This window comes from Opisthocomus hoazin, chromosome 9, assembly GCF_030867145.1.
Source record: "Opisthocomus hoazin isolate bOpiHoa1 chromosome 9, bOpiHoa1.hap1, whole genome shotgun sequence".
In the NCBI taxonomy this organism is placed as follows: Eukaryota; Metazoa; Chordata; class Aves; order Opisthocomiformes; family Opisthocomidae; genus Opisthocomus; species Opisthocomus hoazin.
The window spans coordinates 43,477,187-43,498,674 of NC_134422.1; the positions used below are offsets into that span (position 1 = coordinate 43,477,187).

General features: G+C 47.1%; 1 protein-coding gene across 2 annotated transcripts in view; it reads right to left on the reverse strand.

Annotated features, from left to right (window-relative positions):
• The window catches only part of HECW2 (HECT, C2 and WW domain containing E3 ubiquitin protein ligase 2), a 176,462-nt gene that overhangs the window by 70,555 nt on the left and 84,419 nt on the right, over positions 1-21,488 (reverse strand). For both annotated transcript variants that reach the window (XM_075430809.1, XM_075430811.1), the window contains exons 3-4: positions 10,746-10,853; positions 397-491 (exon numbers count right to left, since the gene is read on the reverse strand). In XM_075430809.1, the coding sequence (XP_075286924.1) occupies positions 397-491; positions 10,746-10,853 (203 nt within the window). The remainder of the gene's footprint in view (positions 1-396; positions 492-10,745; positions 10,854-21,488) is intronic.

A 21,488-nucleotide genomic window follows, 5' to 3' on the forward strand; every position in this document is an offset into this window, starting at 1 on the left:
ATCTCAGCAACAGTTTCCTTTTTAATATTGCCAAATAAGAAGAAACAGAGACTTTTGATAAGGATTCAGTCTGAGCTATATAACAAGTGCGAAAAATTTCTATTACAGTGTTAAATTACAGCAAGCTGTAAGCCCCAGAACTGAAAGCAAGCAAAAATCAAATTCTTAGCATAAAAGGCTTCAGTTAAGCTAAGTGACTTTTTACAGTTACTTTAACACAAACGATAAAAAACATGAAAAGCATTTCTCAATATTGGTGATTTTTGTCAGGCAATATTTTTTTTTTTTTGCAAAAAATTGCAGTTAATGGTAAAACTAGGAGACTTACATGGACAGATTTGTCTGACAGTTAATATTATCATATACAAATGCAATGAACAAACAGGCTAAACTCACCATCACAGCAGGGTTCTTCACAGTGATACATGGAGTAGTAGCTCGGAGGGCTCCGCTAACACCATGGTAGTATTTAAAACAGATCTTTATTTCAGCTGCAAAACAAAACACAAAATCGCATGAAGCCCTTCATGACTGAGCTCAGGGAAGAGAGAGACAACACAAGGGAACACATGCATACCAGGAGCCCCAGCTCCCTTCTGTTCACGGGGTCCGAGTTTGGGCAGCTCCTCATACATCCTCGGTCTAAAACCACGCAATAACTGTAACCGAAATACATTCTCTCTCTGCCTCTAGGAAATTGGGAACCTGTCTCAAACTCTGAATAAAGTTTCTAGCTAAAGAGCTGGTCAATGCTACCTTTTTTTTTAAAAAAAAAAAAAAGTTAATTTAAACTATATTTCTATTAAATCAGTAAAAAAACAATGGGACATTTTTTCCAGCTCTGACGGCGAGATGTCCATGGTCACTATTGGGTAAGAAATGCCTGAAGTATTCACCAGCTACAGTCCACACAAAGCCAGTTCACTATGTTTTGTGCGGGTCCATAGGGAAGGAAACGAGACTGGCACTGTTCTCTGAAGACAAGCCCAGTTCAACATAATAGGGTTAATGTGAATTATTATTTTTCAGTAGATTTATAAGTCGCAAATCAAAAAAATAATTAAACATGTTTTATTGTCAAATTATCTAATTGTATGAAAACGAGACCTCTCTCTCCAGCCTTACACACAGAGGTGGTGCTACCAGCGTTGTATCTTGTTCATCTATGAAATGGCGAAAGCAACTGGGGTTTCTGCTTCTCAAACAGAAAGTAACCTATTTGATGAATGCATTCACATATATTATGCTGACATGCTGATTTAAGCAGCGGCATCCTGTTCAGGCAGTTTGAACAGTTTGGGGTGGGTTTCCCCCGTGGAAGCAGTAGTTCTCAGCTGAACTGCTCACCCCCGGAGTGCCTGTGCTAGGAGGGAGAGCAGCACAGGCGAAGATGCGCGAAGCTGAGCAGCGGCAGCGGCTGGGCGACGCGCCGTGCCCTGCTTTTTCCTGACCTTCGGCAGGGGCAGAGAGAACAGAGAGGCTGCAGGGTCCCACCACTCTCACAGCCAAACCCAGGACTGCACAGAATCAGGGCAGAGCCTCGGGACAGATTCTCCTGGATTACAATACAACCCTAGCTGCTGTAAGGTAACCGCTTTTTGCTCCGAGTGGATTCTTACAAGATGGAGGAGAAAAGAAATCATTAGATCATCTATTCTGATCATTATCGTGCTCTTGGCCACCCCTTCTCCCCTTGACAAAACAAACCTTGACTTACTGACTCCTGAACTATTTGCAGCACCCCAGCATCACCCTTGCAAAGCTGAACGGCGGTGCAGGGTTGCAGCGATCATTTCCACTCTCCTACAAGACGCTCCTCCGCTTATACACCCCAGAAATGCATTACAGCTTCTCACAGGTTACACAGCAAGCTGGTGCCGAGGTGCAGGATAAGTGGCCTGCGTGCCTTTCATTCTGAAGTCAGCAATATCAAAATTAATTTTATTTGGCTGCGCCTAGCTTGCTAAATCAGCCTATATGTATCTTCAATTGCTTTTATCCATTCCACTAATTCTTTAAACCAGTAGGAACCCTGGATTTCAAACCACTGATGCAAATGTTGAAAAGCACCACATCTTTCATTAACTCCTGCAGGGCCTTGTTAATAAGATTTCGCTTTTTGTGTAACCTGTCAAACCTTTTCCTATTGTTTAGCATGCCAATCCAAACATACCCTTCACCCTGGTAAAACAAGAGAATAAACAGAGACAACCTGAGGATGAGAGAAAATACTGTAAAACACAATCCCTGACAGCTTGGGTTCTGCCCCACCCTCCAGGTGTTCCGGCACACTGGTGAGAGTGGGGATGCAAGCATGGCTGCCCACGGTGGAACCTACTGACACGCTGGTCGGTGTACTCGCAAAAGCTCGTTCCACAGGAGCAGGAGCCATCATTCAACTATCTGTCTTCAGAAATACTTCAAGAGGAAATCAAGAATATAGCATCTGGTTATCTCTGCTTTGTATGCTGGGACCTTCTGTTACTTGGTGGGGGGGGGAGGAGGAGAAAAAAGTAACTTACCTAATTCTGCAGCTTACATTTCTGCTACTATTTCAACATAATCAGCTACGAAAAAGGGTTACCGAGACATTTGCTACTAGGATGATGCCTGCCAGATTCTGGAAGCAGTTGCATGACACGTACCCGAGGGAAGCCTGAAGCGCTTTGTGTTGGAACAGGGGAAAGGTGAACGCTGCACCACGTTTCTGGTCCCTCTGAATAGTTTTGTTTGCTCAACTGCATTTACTGCAAACAAAAGAGCATTATGTTTCACCAAAGCCTGACCTCCACTGTTGTTCCTCTGCATGCTTTCAACCCAGCAGAACAGCTATAATGACCGCTGCCCTTGATCCTGTGGGATTTTCCCTATCTGGAACAATCTCTCCATTTTCCTTCTCCACGGGGAGAACTCTCCTGTGCGAGGCTGATGAGGGTTTACTTCTGGGTACAGAAATGGCCACAGGCAGGCAGAAATTGTAACAGCCAGTTCAGTCACAGCGGAGGATGTGCACTAACGTTTTGGCCGTTCAGTTCCTCTGACTGGGTTTAACAATATGGCAGTAGTTCCAAAATATGAAACTGCAATGTTTTGTACGAGGTTTTGAGACCTACAGCATGGTTCCTTCAGGCTGTGGTATTTCATTACTGCGAGATCAAACACCCACTTCTCCCTACTCAGGAGGATCAGAAATCTGCCCGGCAAGCCTGCCCAGCCACAAAGGATTACTTCTTTATTTGTAAATTTGTTGTGGTTGTAGGTGAGTGTGTATTTACTGCCTTCCTCCCCGAACAGAGAGGAGGCATCTCGGAACTACCCTTCCAAGGAAGGTGCCTGGCTGACAGTCCCTCCAGGACGGAGGAGCTGCTGGTCCCACTGCCTCCTCCTCACGGCCGCGTTCACACCCACCATCCAAACACGCTCTATCTACCACAAGCTTTACAGCAGAATTCAAAATGCAAACAGGGTTTCTAATCACCTACAAAGGTTTGTCAGACCTAAAAATCACGGGTCAGGACCTCCAGGTTCTTCCTACATCGAGCAATTCTGTTGATCTACCAACAATACCGACATCCAAATGGACACACAAGAATTCACAGATCACATAAAATTGGACTTTCAGCACCTGCGAAACTTGGCAGGATTTATACCAAGTGTTGGACTCTCCACGTTGTAAAATACATATATTCAGTAACTAGGACTCAAGTCTTGAGCACCTCTCAGTCGCACTGTGAACGTATTCTGACCACAGGAGAGCGTGGTAAGACAACAAACTATTTCACTAAGACTTACACTTTTCAGCTACATTGCTCAGCTTTATCGCGACCGAAACTTTGTTTTTCTGAGAGTTTCTGGAGGTACCATTTATTCAGTCTGTTGTCACTGACTACCTCCTCTGAGTTCATCACCTCTGGAAAGAGCCTAGCAATGGAAAAGTTATCAGCTGCTGCTTCTTCTCCACAGACAGTCAACAACGGGGCAGTGGCCACGAGCTGGTTATATATTCTCACTACACTGACACACACATTCCCTGAAAGGCTGAAATGCAATGCTACGAGCTTTGGATCCTGAGATTTCTTTTTCTCAATGACTTCTATGAGCATACATTACTTTTCAATACCTGTATGTGGCCGGTGACAGAAGAAAACAATGTTTTGATTCAAGAAATACATCTGACAATCCCTTTCACATAAAGTAAATTAAAAAAAAAAATCTCCAGGACTAACAGCTAGAAATAATTAGAAAAATCAGAGCACTTGAAACCATAGTGTGGAGACTTGTTCTCCCGCTTCCCAAGAGCAGCAGCATGGATTTGGTTTGGGCTTTACACCGCATTACAGGCAGGAACGGCAGACCCGCTGTTAGCCCTGTGCCGAGGGCACCAACGCAAGAGCAGCTGGGCTTGAAATTCAGCACGGAATCGCAAAAGGGGCTGCTCCTCACAAGCATGCAGACACTGCCAACGTGCACACGGGTTTGCAAGACTGGATCTAGTGTACAGCAAGCATAAAATCCCTTCACAGCACCAGCGACAGCTAAGTAATTTTTCTCATGGCTAATAACACTAGAAACTGCAGGTAATACTTAAGAGTAAGAACAATCTCAGAGGAATCCTGCCAGTTCAAAACAGCTGAAGATCTAGCTTTTTGACACTTCTTGTACTGTGTTATCAGAAAAAGCGTCGATTAGAATATTTTTCTCCTGATGCTTGATGGGTTCCTGAGCTCTAGGTATCTTGAAAACAGCCATCTGCGGCTGTTCCTGATAGAACACATCTCTGCCCGCTGCCTATGGACAGGGCCCATGAACACACAGACCTCTGCAGAAACCGTCCCCTCGGTTATCTGCAAACGGGACTTTAATATTTACAGAGTTGAGTTCAATACCGTATTACTACACCGGCTTCCTCTGAACTGGTCCATACCATGAACTGCACGGTAGCCTGGGTCACCTACAGAGGCTTCCCAGCTTCTTTCACTCCTCCTGCCACCTTGCTTTCCTGTGTTTCCTTTAGGAGAAAACCTGCACTTCTCTTTTTTCTTTCCTACTTCTTCTTCCCTCAAGAAGCTTGCTTTGTATGTAATCTGTAATGAAAAAGTTAACAGCAGTAAACCCAGCACGGGCAAGACATCCGCATCTGACCACAGGACTATTTGCTGTCTCACTGAAGAAAAGCATGACCTTTCAGAACAGAAAGTATTTTCATTCATGGGGGAAAAAAAAAAATGACTGTACCTAGCTCTTGATACCACATGTGCCCCATTATCCCTGACATTCCTCAGGCATTATGGAGACCACAAGAATTCCTTCTTCATTTAAAAATAAGATAAAAATGAAAATAGGGTACCTACGATTCTTCAAAAAGTTATCACACAGGCATACAAAAAATGCTACATATTTTAATTCACCTGAACGCTCCGTAAAACCATAATCCCCTTCTTTAAAAGCCAGTAACTGCTATCATTTTGTAACCATAATTATGTAGCTCAGGTCCGTTACATAAAGACATGGGAATTAACAGAGGTTTCTGGGACTCAAACAGCGACATTTGAATTTCAAAAGATCTCCTTCATGAAATCATAGCATTGTACTTCCTTCATGAGGAAAAAGACGCCATCACATAAACTCATCTGAAAAATATAAGAGCATGTTCCATGACACTTATTTAAGCAAACTTTGTCACTAGCACCAGTTAAGTCACCCACATTCGGGCTCCACAAAGCTGTGTGGGGAGACGCCGCCCAGGGACAAGGCACTGGGCTGATCCCTAATTTTTCCCAGCTGAACCCAAACACCTCACAGACAACTGCAGGGATTTAGCAGTGCTCCGCGTGTCCTGCCAGCTGAATTTCTTTTCCTTAGCATGACAGGTCAGTGCCCACGACCTTTGTGTTTGGACACAGCATTCTGCTCTCTGCATCATGTTAACTGTGACCATTTCGATCGCGTCCTACTGGGAAGAGCACAGGGTAGCCAACAGCAGCAGCACACCAGTGCCAAAGCTGGCTGCCCCTGGGGGCTGGCCATCTCCCTCACCAGGTATGTAACAGAATTTATTTTACAGAAGGAATGATAAAAAACCCCCAAAACCTAGACAGTGACTTCAGCAGACTTACAGCAAGCTTTTTAGGTAAACTAGGATCAATAACAGCAAATGTTTCTGTCCCAGTGGTCTCTCTCCATCTACGCTGCTCCCAAGGAAACCCCTCGGACAAACGGTTGTTCCAGCAACAGAGCCCACCTCTCCCTGCCAGCCCCGCTCACTCTGCTGCCACGCTCAGACGTTCTTATTTACAGTCATGAGCACTGCCTATTATATTCCAGTTTGGCAAAGCATTAATTATAACCTAACCTTTAAGACAAAACCCCAGGCTTATTATGTGCTGAAGGAAGAGAACAAGGCTTGCCACAAACGTAAAAAATACAAGACCTGATCCTGTTTCAGGTATTCGTGACACACAAGAATAGCTGTTAAGGGACAACAGATATAAATAGCAGAAGAATAACAGAAGTATTTCTAACTCAGCGAATGCGTTTATAAATAGGGTAGGGACAATAACCCTGAGTCCCCAGACAGATCACTGCAAGGTGCTGGTTGCAGGGCACTACACAGACAAGCTGTCCAGGCTGTGAACAATTCCACGAGAGAAAACCATGGCCTTTGCAGAATTTAATTTAAATGGCCAAAAAATCTAAAGGCTGGATACAAGTAATGAATTATGTCGACAGAACATGCATTAACATTGCCCACTTTGGTCAAAACCACTAAAAATACTGAACTGTGCTCATACCTCTACTAACAACTCTTTGCTGCAGGAGCCCTTAAAAGCTAACAGCACACCAAGTGCAATTATTAAACTGATGTTTTTTTCTTCCTTCAATATATATTAGCTTTTTAACAAACAAGGGAGCTGGGAGCATGCTCTGCTAGCTACAAAGTATGGCAGCTTCAGTCTCAACACACTATTTTTGCAGAAGTTATAATTTCATGGGAATAGGGACTGAATACAAAGAACAAAAGCTCCCTTTGAACGCGATTCCAGTGTAATGCAAACACATACATTACCGTGTTTTCCAAATATATCTCACAGTCTACTCCCGTCACAAACCCGAGATTTTCAGCGCAGAACAGCCAGCATCTGTGCAGTCACTGCACCCGAGCACGGCAGCGTGGCACCAGAAGTCGTCTGACCACAAACACCCCACGGGGGATCTGGAAATGACTGATGTGACAAGACTGGCAGTGTCTGGATGAGTCCCACCAGCTGCCACCATGGATTACTGCTCAAGACATCAAGCCACAGCATCGGTAAAGAAAATATATGCAAATTACTGTATTTCCGTTCTACTCACAAAAGTGACTACGACATCGAATGTTATAAATAACCACTAAGACCTCACCCTACAGGTAAAGTAGGTGAAGGTGTTTCTTGTGGACGCTGATTAGCACTAACGGGCCCAAGGATACCCCTGACAAACCCAAGCCCAATCCAGCCCCCCAGGAGGCTCTCGGCCTGCGCTGTCAGACCAGGCAGCACCACTGCAGGGACTCCCGTGCGGGCACGCGACCGCCCGCACTGCTGAACGGCGACCACGGACCCCCGACACGGGGGCAAGGGCTGGCTGCACGGGCGCAGGCCACGCTGTGCCGCCTGCTCCCAGCAGCCGAAAACAGCCCCTGGCCTGGTTTACCTGCGGGAACTCCTAACTCCTGGGGACTTTGCATATGGAGCGCTTACACAGGGCAAAGCCAGAGGAGCGCCGGCCTCTGTCCCGGTTGGGTCTGCGGCGCAGAGCCCCTCTGTCTGGAGGTGACAGCTCAAGGACAGCAGCTGTTTGTGACGCCGAGCTGGACGTCGCACCTGGCAAGCATTTTCTTTCTCCTTTGCACCCTCTTCCCCCCCTCCCCTCGGAGGCTGCTTGGATTTCTGGAATGCATTCAGTTCATCCCGCATTATTTCACTGCCGATTCCTTTGATTCTCCCTTCTCGGGGTAGAGTCTAGAGAATTTTATGTGTTGATTTTTCTCTAAAGCCAGTGAGAGTTTTCTTTGATCATGCTTGTTTTGCTAATTTTGGATGCTCTGGGAAGAATGAATGTCTGTTTTCACTACGAAGATGCTGAGACTCTCCCTGCCCTTCCTTCTGCAGGTTGCTTGATCTGAACAGAGCAGATGGCAAACTCTGCCTTTACACAATACTTGCTGGGGGAGCGGGAGATGCTAAATCCATAGGGAGGGATTTTAAGAGGAATAAATGGAATGACTGGAAAATTGAGTTACAAGACTGTGGATACACAGTAACGAGAAATTCAAGAAAGTGCTTATCCAAGGCCTACCTTTAAACATCAGCATAATTTCCACAGACCTCAGTGAAACTATAAGTTCACAGTTATGCTCATGGAAAAACAGCTTCCCAAGTTAGGGCATAAGGTGATGCAAACCTGAGGACTGCAGCAGGAATCTGATGCCCAGCCCAGCTGACTCCCACTGCCTAACATGAATGAAACTAAAATGGCAATACCCCTTCTGCATGAGATTCGTTTGCATACGGCTTGTTAGCGATGCCATCACCCTCTGCACTTTGCCCTACAGAGATGAAAAGCTACGTAATGTCCCTCAGCTCTGGCACTGCTAGGGAAAAGACACAGCTCAGTCTCTGGGATAACGCGCACGCTGACTGATCTCAACCCATCATTCCGCATCAGTCACTTCAGTTCCTTTTCTTGCCAAAAGACGGACAGCTTCAGGCCGGTTCGGACTGTAAATCCTCCAGGATTATTGTCGTCGTTTAGCGTAAGGCTGTGAACAAGCAGCGCCAGTCCTCACTGCGAGAGCTGGCTCAAGGCTTCGCAGGCTCGCAGCGACCCTCCCCACCCCGCTCCTTGTGTACAGGCAGAGCAGTACAGAGGCGGTCTAGAGCAGGGCAGAGGCGGTCTAGAGCAGTATATAGTTCAGCACTCTCTGGGCTCCAAACCCGCAACAGCTCCAGGCCACAAAACCCCGTAGTGACCGAACCCAGCTATAACTCATTCTACACCCAGCTCGTCTCTGTGCTCGTTTTGGCCTCTCGCTAGACACAGAAGTGTCACTGGTGACATATTTATCTGCCATACCATGTGCTATAGCGACATATGCTCATAACCATTCCTTTTTACAGTTCTCAGCTGCTACATAACTGCTCGTCTCTTGTTCACTGTGGGGCAGCAGACCTGCCTGCTAGCAAAGCCAGCCGTGACCAAGGAACGCGTGCCCTGCGCTCTTTGTATCAGTTGGTTGCAAAGTGCAAAGTCAGTTGCAGCTGATTTTAAGTCACAACTGCTCGTTCTTGAAGCATTAGCCTAGGTACCCACATGCACTTCAAACGGTGTGCCCTCCTCTCCGTACATCACATCGCAACACGTAACAGCTAAAGTCACAGACAAACATCCCTGAGGTCAAACCGCCCACACTGGCAACAGTATCCATCCCGTGTCTGCACAAGGAAGAGGGGCCAACTAACCCTTATGACATACATTTTAATCTGCTTTAATATTCCGCTGTCTTTGGCACCAGGAAAGTTAATTATCTGAATCTTTATTATTTTCTTGATCGTCATCTTTGGTTCAACCATTGTTTCCTGTAATGAACTCCTGAAACTGAATTGAATTTTATCCTATTAAAGATTTCTTTGTTTAAAAAAAAGTGCTGTGTAGGGTAACTTGGCAAGATTCAATGATGAGTTCTAGAAATAACAATTTTTAATAATTCCTCACAGTACAGGGGACAGCACCTCTTGAAATACATGTATTGCTATTATAGCAGTTAATTAGAAGAAAAATTGCTGCCAAGATCTATGGTTAGTTGCACTGCAGTGTACAGTGAAGTAATAGAGTGGGAGTCTATACTTTTTTTTTAAATTTATGAAGGAAGATTCGTTGCTGTGAGGCTAAACAGGTGGTAGAGCAGCTCACAGCTCTTTTGGGACTGATTGCCACTTCGATGCTTGGCACATCAGAGTTTCCAGCAAGCTCAGACACAACATCCTAGGTTTCGAACATCAATTTCTTCAGGGGATCATCTGCTTTAGATGGTAAGATAGCTCCTTTTCACTGAAAACCAAAAACAAAGGAAAAAAAACAAAACAAAACCCTAAAATCACCCAGCAGAGTGGCTTAGCTGCATATAAACTCTGGTTGCCCAACCCGATCTGAAGCCTGGCTACCAATACTTCTTATGGAGTTTAACTGTCACACAGAGACTCTCAGTGTTTCAGACCTGTGGATTTCCCAGCGCAGTGAAGCTTCAGCTGAGAAATACTGATGCACCTGGCCAGGAGGCTGGCGCTTCCTCGAGACAAATCCAGCCTTCACACTAACAAACACGAGCAAGCACTACCGGCCTCTCACCTTTTCCTTCGTGTGCACTTACCATCATGTTTGTCCAGCTGAAGTTTTAAACTTCTTGGGAAGGGACTTCACCTTTCAATGTGTAAATACTACGTGACGTTGCACAAGGCAAGTTCTTCCTCCCCTGACGTGAAACACACTGTCTAAGAACACCTCCAGAGCACAAACGTAGACCTCAGCTCAACTCCGTTTCTTTACGACGTCCAGCAAACGCCCTGGAAAATGCTGCCCCTTAGAGCAACACCATCAACTCCTTTGGTACATCACAGGGTGTGACAAAACAGGTACCAAGCGCCATCCTGCTGACTTGCCTTGACAGAAAGGCATGCTTGCCTTCTACCAGATAAACAGGTACTTACATTCCATAAAATAGGGGCCAGGTTCAATTCGCCATACGATTTGTCCTTTTTGTGTGCCAGTCACTCCCCGATTCTTGGAATCCCAGAAATTGGCTGGAGAGTTCTCATCTGAGAGAGGAAAGAAAAAAAATGTTGTCAAGTAGCATTTATAACAGCTGTCGTCTTGGTTTTTCTGTTTAGTTCAAGAGGCTCAGACACAAAAAATGACTTGTGTTTAAAAAAAAAAAATTAACTGGCAAAACAAAAATGGCTTCTTTCTCACAGTTGACAGATCAATTCATGCAGAGTGAGCAGCCATACACACAGCCAAAGTAAACGGATGGTTTCCGGTAAGAGGCAACCTGCCAAGGTAAAGTATTAAGTTCCCAAAACTCCCTAACTCAGTAGAGAGGCTCCTGGGAACACACAGCTGGCTGCAACTTCATCACAGAGCTATCACACCTTTTCATACAGCAGTCCTGCTCTGTGAGCTGGCATCTACCATCCCTTCCCTAGCCAGAAAGCACAGAGCTGCAAGCGCAGGGATCAGCACTTCAGTTTGTAATGTGTTCCTGTATGTTAGAAACTAGAGAGAATATTTTTATACATACACCAAAAAATCTGACACTTTCAAGTTCCTGACACGTACAGTATTACCCCCATCAGTGAACTCACGCCAGGGGCTCACAGGGCAGAAGCGTCACGTAACAAGCCAGAGACACACACGAGCAATTCAGCAAAACACGATCAGAAGAGGAGAACTGAGAAGCAAAACACAAGCATCTACAGATCGGCTTAGCGATATCAGTGTTTTCCCCCAACAAACTAAGCTTTTCGTCCCCACAGTGACAAAAAACCCGTCTTGGGGTTTGTTTTTTATTGACCAGCCCGTATCCAGGCCCCCAGCACGCTGTATTGATGGGAGCCAGCCAGAGCGAGCAGCTGTTTGAAAGGGCACCGAGGTTAGCTGCGACGACCCAGAGGAAGCCGACCTAAATCCAACCCCACCTCTTCTGCTCAGGAAGCCCTCTGGAATTACGTGTCGCAATGGTCTACAAGTGCATTTAGGCAGCTGTTTCTTCATTCGACAGTTACACCTGTGACCTCCAATACAGCATCCTAATTCCTTCCAGGGGTACCTGATATCCCTTAGTCTTATATTAAAAAATATATATATATATACTGTTTTATTACATACGATCGAGTGCATTCTGCAATCTTAAAAAGACTTCATTAAGAACTTAGTCTGCTCTGGCTTTGTTCATAAAGCCCCTATCCACCTAAGCATCTTCTCTTTGTACTTTGCTAGGAACTCCAGCACAAAGAGAATTACAGAACCGTCACCTGCATTTGAGAAATCCATATGCTATTTATGAAAGAATAATAAAGAATGCAGCTTTGTTACTTTTACCTTAAAAATACAGAACTTACACTAGAGCTTCTCCTCCTCCTCTTCATTCTGACCGCTGACCTCGGCGCACGCATGGTACTGAACCCCAGTCAGCGCACTCTGTACGTCCACCTCCCGACACACGAAGCGTCACCAGGCCCCCGCTGGGCTCTGCCATTGCTCCGGAGGAGGTCCCACACCCCGTCCTAGAGAGCTCCGCAGAGGTAAGGGGCACCCAGGGCAAGCTGCGGACGGTTTTACGCCTCCAGGCACGGCCAACTTCAAGAATTTTTAGAAAGTGGCGCTCTGAGCACCTCAGCATCACAAGTCCAGAATATTTTCACAATCATCTCAATGACAACAAGCAGGGACAGGAGGGTTCTCCTAACGCCTGTGATCCTCCAGCACAGAACTTCAGGCTTAACTTCTTGTGTGGGATCACCGTGGCAGTACACAAACTGCATACACCACAGCGTCAGGCACGCAGGCTGCCACGACTTCAAACACGCGTACTTATTCTTCACTACAGCAAAAAACTTCCAGAGTAAACAAAGCTGGATCTCGCCCGTGTATTTCTATTTTTTCCAAAGCTATATAAAGAGGAGCTCTGGAAGTACAGCCTGTAAATCATCCGATCTGCCTCAAAAAAAAAAAAAACAACACATCTCTGAAATGTGGTTTGCAATGACACTCTAACTGAAACAATACACTGCTGACTTATTTGCTTTTTTTTCCCTTAATTCCCTTCCTAAGCCAAGGTCCCACTATTCTCCTGCATAGACAGAACTCTGGGAAGCCAGGAGACAGAGCTGAACACCCAGCACACCTACACCAGTGCCTGCGTTGGTCTGCCATACAAGCCTAGTCATCCAAACCCTCGCTACCAGAAGCGAGCAGCTTCTTTACAATTCCACAGGTATCTGAAACACAGATAGTTTTAAATTATTCAGTGTTCTCATTATGTCTAGGTAAATAAATTAGTACTGTATGAAAAGACATCACCTCCCCTCACTTGCTCTAGTTCTTCTGAATTTCTGTCTCTAATCAACTGGAGAAGAGTGTGTTCATAATTCTAAGTAGAAGGACAGATATTTGGTATATTATAACCATAAACATGACTTTTTAAAATTCTTATCTTATTCAACAAATCAAGGAACTCCGAAGCAATTAAACATGCCTTTAATAGTGAGATTTCAAGCACTTATTCTTTGTTTTTTAAAATCAGTAACCAAGTCATTTGTAGTTTTTACAGGGACATTCGCGAGCCTCAGACACGGCCCTACACGAACTGAGTCTCGAATGCTGAGCTGCTCGTTACCAAAGAGCACAACATTTTCTTACACCTTAATTCATAAAACCCAACAGTTCAGAAAGCGCCTGGGTTTTCGGTGCCTGCGTGAAGGAACAGTCTCCTGTGCGGCAATGAGGACTAAATCATTGATCCCGTGCCACAGGCACGCTGCCACCGCAGCAGAAGGCGGTGGAGACAGAGGGATGAAAAAAGCTAACAGACCACTGCCTGTCAGCAATTGACTTAAACTACAGAATTCATTTTCGACTGCTTTGATTTTCTTCTGAAACAGTCGGGGTTTTTTCTACGTTCATGATGTTATTCACATTGGGGGGGGGGGGGGGCGGGGAATAACATTACTAATGAATATGGAAAAACAACTTCAAACCTCAGTTCATGGATTTTAAAAAAAGAAACTGAACAGTGAAAAAAAAAAAAGGGCATGAAAACATTAAAGTACACAACATTGCCAAAACTTACTTATCAACACTGCAACAAAAAACAGTTAAACAGTGATAGTCTAGGTAATCGTCAGCTGTGAAAAAAACCCCACAACTGTTTGAGAAAACAAAACACAGTGTCAGAATTACCACTACCCCATCTCCCCTCTTCCCCAAAACACACATATGTATGTATGTACATGTGTATATACACCTACACACACTATATATGCATATATTCCAGAGGGAATTTCAATTCCAAGAAGTTCCAGTCCCCTTTTAGCAGATAATTGTTGCTGTTTGTGAAACTGGCAGCTGCTCCAGAATCTGGGCCAAAGAGTAGATATAAATATCCCTTCCCAGAACATAAAATATGCAACAAAATACTGCCTTACTGCGTTGGTATCTTCCCCAGTGAGTCTACACTTCTGAAAGAAATAAAAGAAGGCAGGATGCACAGCATCCTTCTGTCTTCAATAACTCTGAGACACAGAAATCTCACAGAAAGGAACTTCCTTCTGCGAGCTGCAACCCCTGCCCAAACCGGCGCATGTGAGACGCGTTCTGCAATGAGAAGTGGGCAGCCAGAAACGTGTCCCTGTGTGGAACTTCCCGCTGACTACTGCTCCTTGGAGTCACTGTAAAGCAAACGTGTTCCGAGGAATCGGGCTCTCTTTATTTCACCGCTAAGCAATCAGCCAAACCTGGTGTTAAGAACCGAACTCCTTTTTCCCCACTTTCAGGCGTCACCACCCTTCCACCGCTCTTGCAGGTAAGTCAGACGCCGGCGGCACCGGTGCCGGTGCCAGCGCTGCAGCTCTCCGCCCGGCCCGCAGCCCTGCCCTGACGTGACGGTGGACGCGATGCAGCTCCCCTGCACGTGCCAGCCGGTACGGCTATCCTACAGGAAAGGCAGTACGGAAGTACGAGACGAACGGATGCAGAGTGCAGTGAAAGAAGGTACTGGTTCTACAGAATTTGTTTTCACAGCCAAATCACGCCCATAAAAGAGCAAGAGCCATAAGAAGCTCCAGTATGCCCACGCCTTTTCCATACTGGGAGCGCAGCGCTGGGCCCAGCCCTCAGATGTGTCCCACCAGCACGGGGCAGAGGGGAGGGACCAAGGTTCCTCCGGAGGGCACGCTGCCAGCTCTGTTCCACCTTCTGCTCACCAGAACCTCCAGGCCTCTTCCCGCAAAGCCCATTTCCAGACGGCCAGCCCCCAGCCTGTCCCGGTGCCAGGGGTTATTCCTCCCCAGGGGCAGGGATCGGCTTGGCCCTTCGAGCTTCGTGACACTCCTGTCTGCCCGTTTCTCCAGCCTGTCTGAGCAGCAGCACAACCACCCAGTTTACCAACGGCTGCTCCCAGTTCTGCCTGAGGGTGCTACAGGAGACAGTGCCGAAAGCCCGGCTGAGCCAGCAGCTGACATCAGGGGTCAGGAGGCTCCGGCGGCGTTCACAATTTGTTGTTTGGGTCCTATCACTTTCACTATTCCCAGAAAAACACTAAACTACCTGAAATCCATCACCTCACCGAGCCATCTTGCATAGCTGAAATCAACAAACAAACAAATAAATAAGAAGATACAGTCTTCTATAAGAGTTAAAAAAAGCAGAACTGCTACCAATTGACATGCGAAACACGCCTTACAGTCCCAGTGCACGCAGTGGCCATCTGCAAACCAACGCCCACCTTCTGGCCCCAGTTTCTGTGGTCAGTAGTGCTAGGTTACGTGAGAAAAGCCTTGTCTCCATGAACACAAAGGAGTTCTACTCTTCAAATACCAAAACTTTATAGAAGTCACAAACCCCTAGTGTGGAATCATCACGGACTGCTTACTGCATAGGAAAAAAATGAAAAGCTCCCTACAGCAATCTAAAAGCTTCAACCTTTTGCACACCAGTCTCTTTTCTGTAGCACATTTATAAAGATGCTATGTGCAGAGCTCAGAGAGAAGGTGATGCTTTACAGATTCCGAATCCACTGAATGGTTTTAATTATACACAGTTTTACAATTCTCATCTTCCACTACCATATATGGGTATTCTAATTCCCAGCTCTTGAAAAATCCGTGCAGCTCAACTCAGAAAAGATCAGCCATGTTGGTAACACTACTGTATCCCTGCATAATTCTGTTATCCTCATTTGGGATTTACATCCCAATTTCCATTTTTTTCTCCCTTTCTGGAAGATGCTTTATTCAAAATCCTTTGAACTACTTGTATTGTTTCTTCTTCACTTAAAATTTTAAATTAAGTTCAGATTGCCAAAACGCTGACTTCCTTAGCATTTTAGGTTAATTTTAATAAATTCTTGGGCACTGAAGAAGCTGTGTGCGATGCATCCAGTTATTGAGAGGGGTGTTTGTACTCAGCCCAGGGAAGCTCACAAAGCACCCATCTACCTGCTGTTCCTCTTGTCAGGTGTTCTCTCCCAGGGTGCGCCAGAGCAGCTGGGGGGCCGGCAGATAGCAGTGCCTGCGTGTAGTTGTGTCTCAAGGCGAGCTTCACCAATCTGCCACCAGTTTCTCTCATCAGCATACTTCTGAGAACGGTCAGCCTCTGTCCATCTTACTCTGACGTTTCACTCACTCTTTCAAAGCAACCAGTTTGCAGTTAATCGGAGGACATTTCTGAACTTCATTTTGAGCCAACCATCAGGAGATCTCTAGGACGGCATCTCCAACGTAAACCAGAAATCTGATGTACATGCATTACACTGCCTGATGCCCACAGCCTCAGTCCTGGGGCCAGCAGGGGCACTCCGCTGTTCGGTGTGAGCACAGGCTGCCCAGCTTTCAGACCGCCACCAAGGTGCAAGAATAGGAAGAACATTCCAAAGGGTACTTACTGCCTGGATTTTGAGCATCTGACTGGGGAAGGCTGTAACACTAAATTTGGTGCAATACTTTGGCTTTGGTAACCTCTAATAGCTTTACTTCTAGAAATAGCAAAATAAATTAAAAAAAAGAAAAGCAGTGGGCAATCATTAAAGAAGTAGCACAATGTTTACTGAACTAACAAACTATAACCATTTCTCCCTTATATCCAAAATACGCTTAAAAGCAATTGAAAACTGCATCAGGACACATTTAAAGAAACAGACAAATTTTATCACCTGAGGCCTCACTCCTGTTCTGGAAAGCCAGTAAGTAAATCGACAATTTCAAGGCAGAGCTTCCACTGCAAGCAATTATCATAATAAATCACATTATGTCAACCCATTTAAAGTACACCGCGTATCAGTTCCTACCGTACAGACAGTGTTAACCCACCACCTGCAGCTTACGTTCTGTGATTTTCAGAAAGCCCCACCTCAGGCTGCGACCAGTTCCCAGGCTGTCTGGCGGAGCCACACCACTTCTCCCGGCAGACAGCACTGGTGTGTGCTGAAATTCCAGTACACTGGTGTACTGCTGAGATTACCGACCAGCGCTTGGTGACCCCTTCTAGCCTTACCTGGCCGTCCCAAAAGATGCCTGTGGATCCTAAACTGCATTCCTCCATCTGAGCCCAATCAACAAATGGAAGAATAATTAAAAAAAAAAAGAATGTTTTACAGGATGGGTCCTGAAAACAACATGCCTGTTCCCAACCACAAATGATATTTTCTACCGAAGTTGCCTTCTGGACCGTGCCCGTGCAGCTCCAGCTGGGAGGCTTTAGCTCGGTATCAGCACTGCCGCATAATCTCAGCTCCACGGGGCACGCCTGTCCTCTCCCTTCTTCCTGCATCTGAAGGAAAGGCTTCAGGAAGAATCACAGAATCACAGAATAGTAGGGGTTGGAAGGGACCTCTGTGGGTCATCTAGTCCAAACCCCCTGCCGAAGCAGGGTCACCTACAGCAGGCTGCACAGCACCTTGTCCAGGCGGGTCTTGAATATCTCCAGAGAAGGAGACTCCACAACCTCCCTGGGCAGCCTGGGCCAGGGCTCCGTCACCCTCAGAGGGAAGAAGTTCTTCCTCATGTTCAGACGGAACTTCCTGTGCCTCAGTTTGTGCCCATTGCCCCTTGTCCTGTCACTGGGCACCACTGAAAAGAGCTTGGCCCCATCCTCCTGACACCCACCCTTCAGATATTTGTAAGCATTTATAAGGTCCCCTCGCAGCCTTCTCTTCTCCAGGCTGAACAAGCCCAGCTCCCTCAACCTCTCCTCGTAGGGGAGATGCTCCAGTCCCCTCACCATCCTCGTAGCCCTCCGCTGGACTCCCTCCAGTAGCTCTTCATCTTTCTTGAACTGGGGAGCCCAGAACTGGACACAGTACTCCAGATGAGGCCTCACCAGGGCAGTGTAGAGGGGAAGGAGAACCTCCCTCGTCCTGCTGGCCACACTCTTCTTGATGTTCTCAAACTCCCCGGCAGCTCCTAGCAGTTGCGCACAGTTGTCTGCCTCTTCTCCTTTAATCCAGGGTTTATCCAGGTTCAAACAGCCCCTGTGGAAACATGTGAAGTGCTGCGTCCTTCGTCCCTCCCCTCCGCAGGGTACAGGATGCCGAAGCCCCGTCCTCCCTCCGCTTCCTTCCTCGCCTCGGCCGAGGGCGCGCTCCAAGGCCCGCGGCCGCAGCGTGGGCCAGGCCGATGTGAACAGGAGGATCCTTACACCCGAGGAAGGACGGCCAGGCAGCCCCGGCCACGAGCACGGCGGGCCCTCACTGGAAGCGCTGCCGTTCGTTTACGCCGTATTCCGCTCTCCCGCGTGGCTGCCCCACAAACCCAGTCGCTTTAGAGAAGGCGAGACTGCCCCGTGACATTCGGCTGGGCTGACGCTGCCCTGAACCCGGGATAACTCCGCACAGGACACTCCCAAGCCGGAGGATGAGCCGGTGGCAGAGCCGCTCTCCCTGCCTGGTAATGCCACCCCAGCGCAAGGGCTCAGGCCCGGCTCCGCTGTGCCGGATGCTCTGCCTGCTCACAAACCTCCCGGCAGATGCCGGCGGCTGACCTCCAGCTCCCCCGACTTACGGCAAGGACCCAAACCGTGCCAAGGCGGCCCCACACCGCAGGTACTTCAAGGTACCTTTGCAATCTGGTCCCTGGTCTGCAGAGTCCTTTGCAGCACACGATTCATGAAACTGTACACTCATGGAGCACTACGTTCAAGCTCTCAAAGCAAATCTTGGTTTTCCTAGTAATAATCGGGCAATAAAAAACAGGGAAAGAAAGCCCACCACCTCTTACAGGTATATTTATCCACACTCGGCTTGAAGTCTTTCCAAAAAATGCTTCCAAAGAAATTAAGATGGGCTTTTTGCTAAGGGAGAACTGAAAGCTACTGCATTACTTCATGTTTGCATGAGCACCTCTAGTACTTGTATTTTCAAAGGACAGGAGGAAAAAGAACACCAGAACTGGACTACTGTAAGAGAAGTTTCGAACGCTGCTGTGTGCTAAATGACTGGGAACTGTCCTCCCTCAAACGCCAAGAGAGCAACCCCGCATGAAGCTGAGAGGAACAAAATTCTTGGACAGTCTTGAAAGCTGCCTAAGCAGCTCCTGCATCCTACCACGTGCTGTCACAGACCTCTTCACCCTTCACAACAGTCTGGAAAACTCGGACAGCAACGAACACAGAAGACACGCACCTCCAGCCAAGAGAGGCAGGGCAGAGAGGGCTGCAGCAGATGCTCTTACAGCCTCGCACGAGAGGGCAGCGGCTGTCCGGGCTCTGCACAGCCGTTATACTGACACTGGCTGTAAGATGGACTATTTCCTTCTTTTTCAAGAATTATACTACTACATTTTGTTTCCTTCTCTATGTACACTAACAATTCAGCGTGGGGATCGGAGCACCTCTGCACGCCCTCACACCGTGCGGTATCTCCAGGCACAGCAGCAGCTCAAAGGATTAGCTCGCCAGCATGCAGGACCTCAAGAGAGTGCAAAAAACCACAAGTAATTTTTTCAGACATACGACACAGTACAATGGCAGGAATAAAGTGGAATTCCACTCCTCTGTATTCCAAGTAAAGACATCATTGAAATTCAAAGCATTCAAAGACAAAAATAAATCCTTTCACCCATCTCGCTGGCAAAAATTCAAAAGCGTAACAATAGGAAGGAAATGACCTCAAGCTTAACCTCTTTCCTGAAAATCTTCTTAATCCTCCTCCGTAAAAAGCGGTGCATTTTGTTCCCACCTCCACTTCAGGTTTCCCACACACAGCAGCCCCACGGCACAAGCGCTCCGCGCAGCGTGCGTCACCGACCCGCCAACCAGGCTCACCTGGACGCCAGGTCCTACCCAACACACCTGCACGATGCTTGGCTGTTTCTGCAACACACCACAGCAGACCATTTACCAGGAGAAAGGCACAGTGTGAGACAAAAAATAAGCTAGAGAACACCACTGAATAAACTCTGACAGACGGTACAACATGCCCTTAGCCATAAGGGCCACTAGATGCTGATCGTACTGTGGAGGAGTGCCTACGTCTTCGCAAATGCTCATAAATCTCCTACCACGTCATTCACTGAGGGCCACCTCCACGCAGCTGAGGCAAGAGCTGCACCACGTCTCACGTCAGCTCACAGTCGTCCCAGCGGCTGGCGGTCTGGGAAGTGACACCCGCCAGGGATGGAGACAGCTCCTTCCATGGGGTGAAGGCCAAAAGCCTGGGCCACCATGCAGGGAACAGTTTGGGAACTCCGATTAGGCCACCAATGGCTACTGAAGCCTGACTACTACACTCACAATCTGATGTACCAGACTAACTCAGTGGATTATCATGCTATAAAAGTCAGAGAAGAGGAGCACAGCAAAGAGGAGAGCAACATAGTGAGGAAAAGTACTGTCTCTCTCCTGTAGCATCAGCCTCGACACTTTCAGAATTATTTTTTTTGTTTTTTTTAAGCACCTTGCTGCACCTCACACCTTGTTAAAACTCCGACAGAAGCCCATCTTCACAACCATAACGCCTTCTCAACACGCTCCTTTCTGGGATGTCCAGTTCCCCACCACATCCCCAAACACGTCGCAACGTTCCCACAGCCCTGTAGCCTAAAGCGGATTATGGCCTCCTCCTGACGGCAGCAAGTCCAAGCAAACCAAGGGCAGAAGCATCCTAAGGGCCTGTTGTTCTAGGGCAGGACTGCTCAGCAAATCTAGAAACACAAGCCACTCCTAACTCACTGGAAACGGTCATTTTTGGGGCAAACACTGTCAGAGTTAAATTTAAAAACAGAAAAGCTGTATCTAAGCTTTTCTGTGCCATATTTAATCTGCCAGCCTAAGTTTATTGTGGAATGTTTTTCACAATTCTCCTTCTCAACCCCAGCCTTGTATGGTGTCAGACAAGCACTCGTTCGCTGGCCGTGCGCGAGCTGCTCAGCTTGCTCGAGCTGGACGCAGAAGGGGACTGCAGCTTCCCAAGAGCAGCGGGTACGCACTCCCATCCGCGGCCACGCTCCCATCACAGGTCTTTGCCAGAAAAACGAGGGAATATAACAAAGTATTCCTGCTGTGGAAGACATGATAGCAGCAAAGCTGTGCTTTTGTCAATCCAGCCTGTCCTGCCCCCAGATCCACGCTGCTGGTAAATAAACCTCACCCACAAAAGCACAACTTTGCTGGTGCAGCTGTGCTTACAGGGAGGGCTCTCGGCTGTTTGGCGGCCTGGGTACAGATCATACGCAATCTCAGCC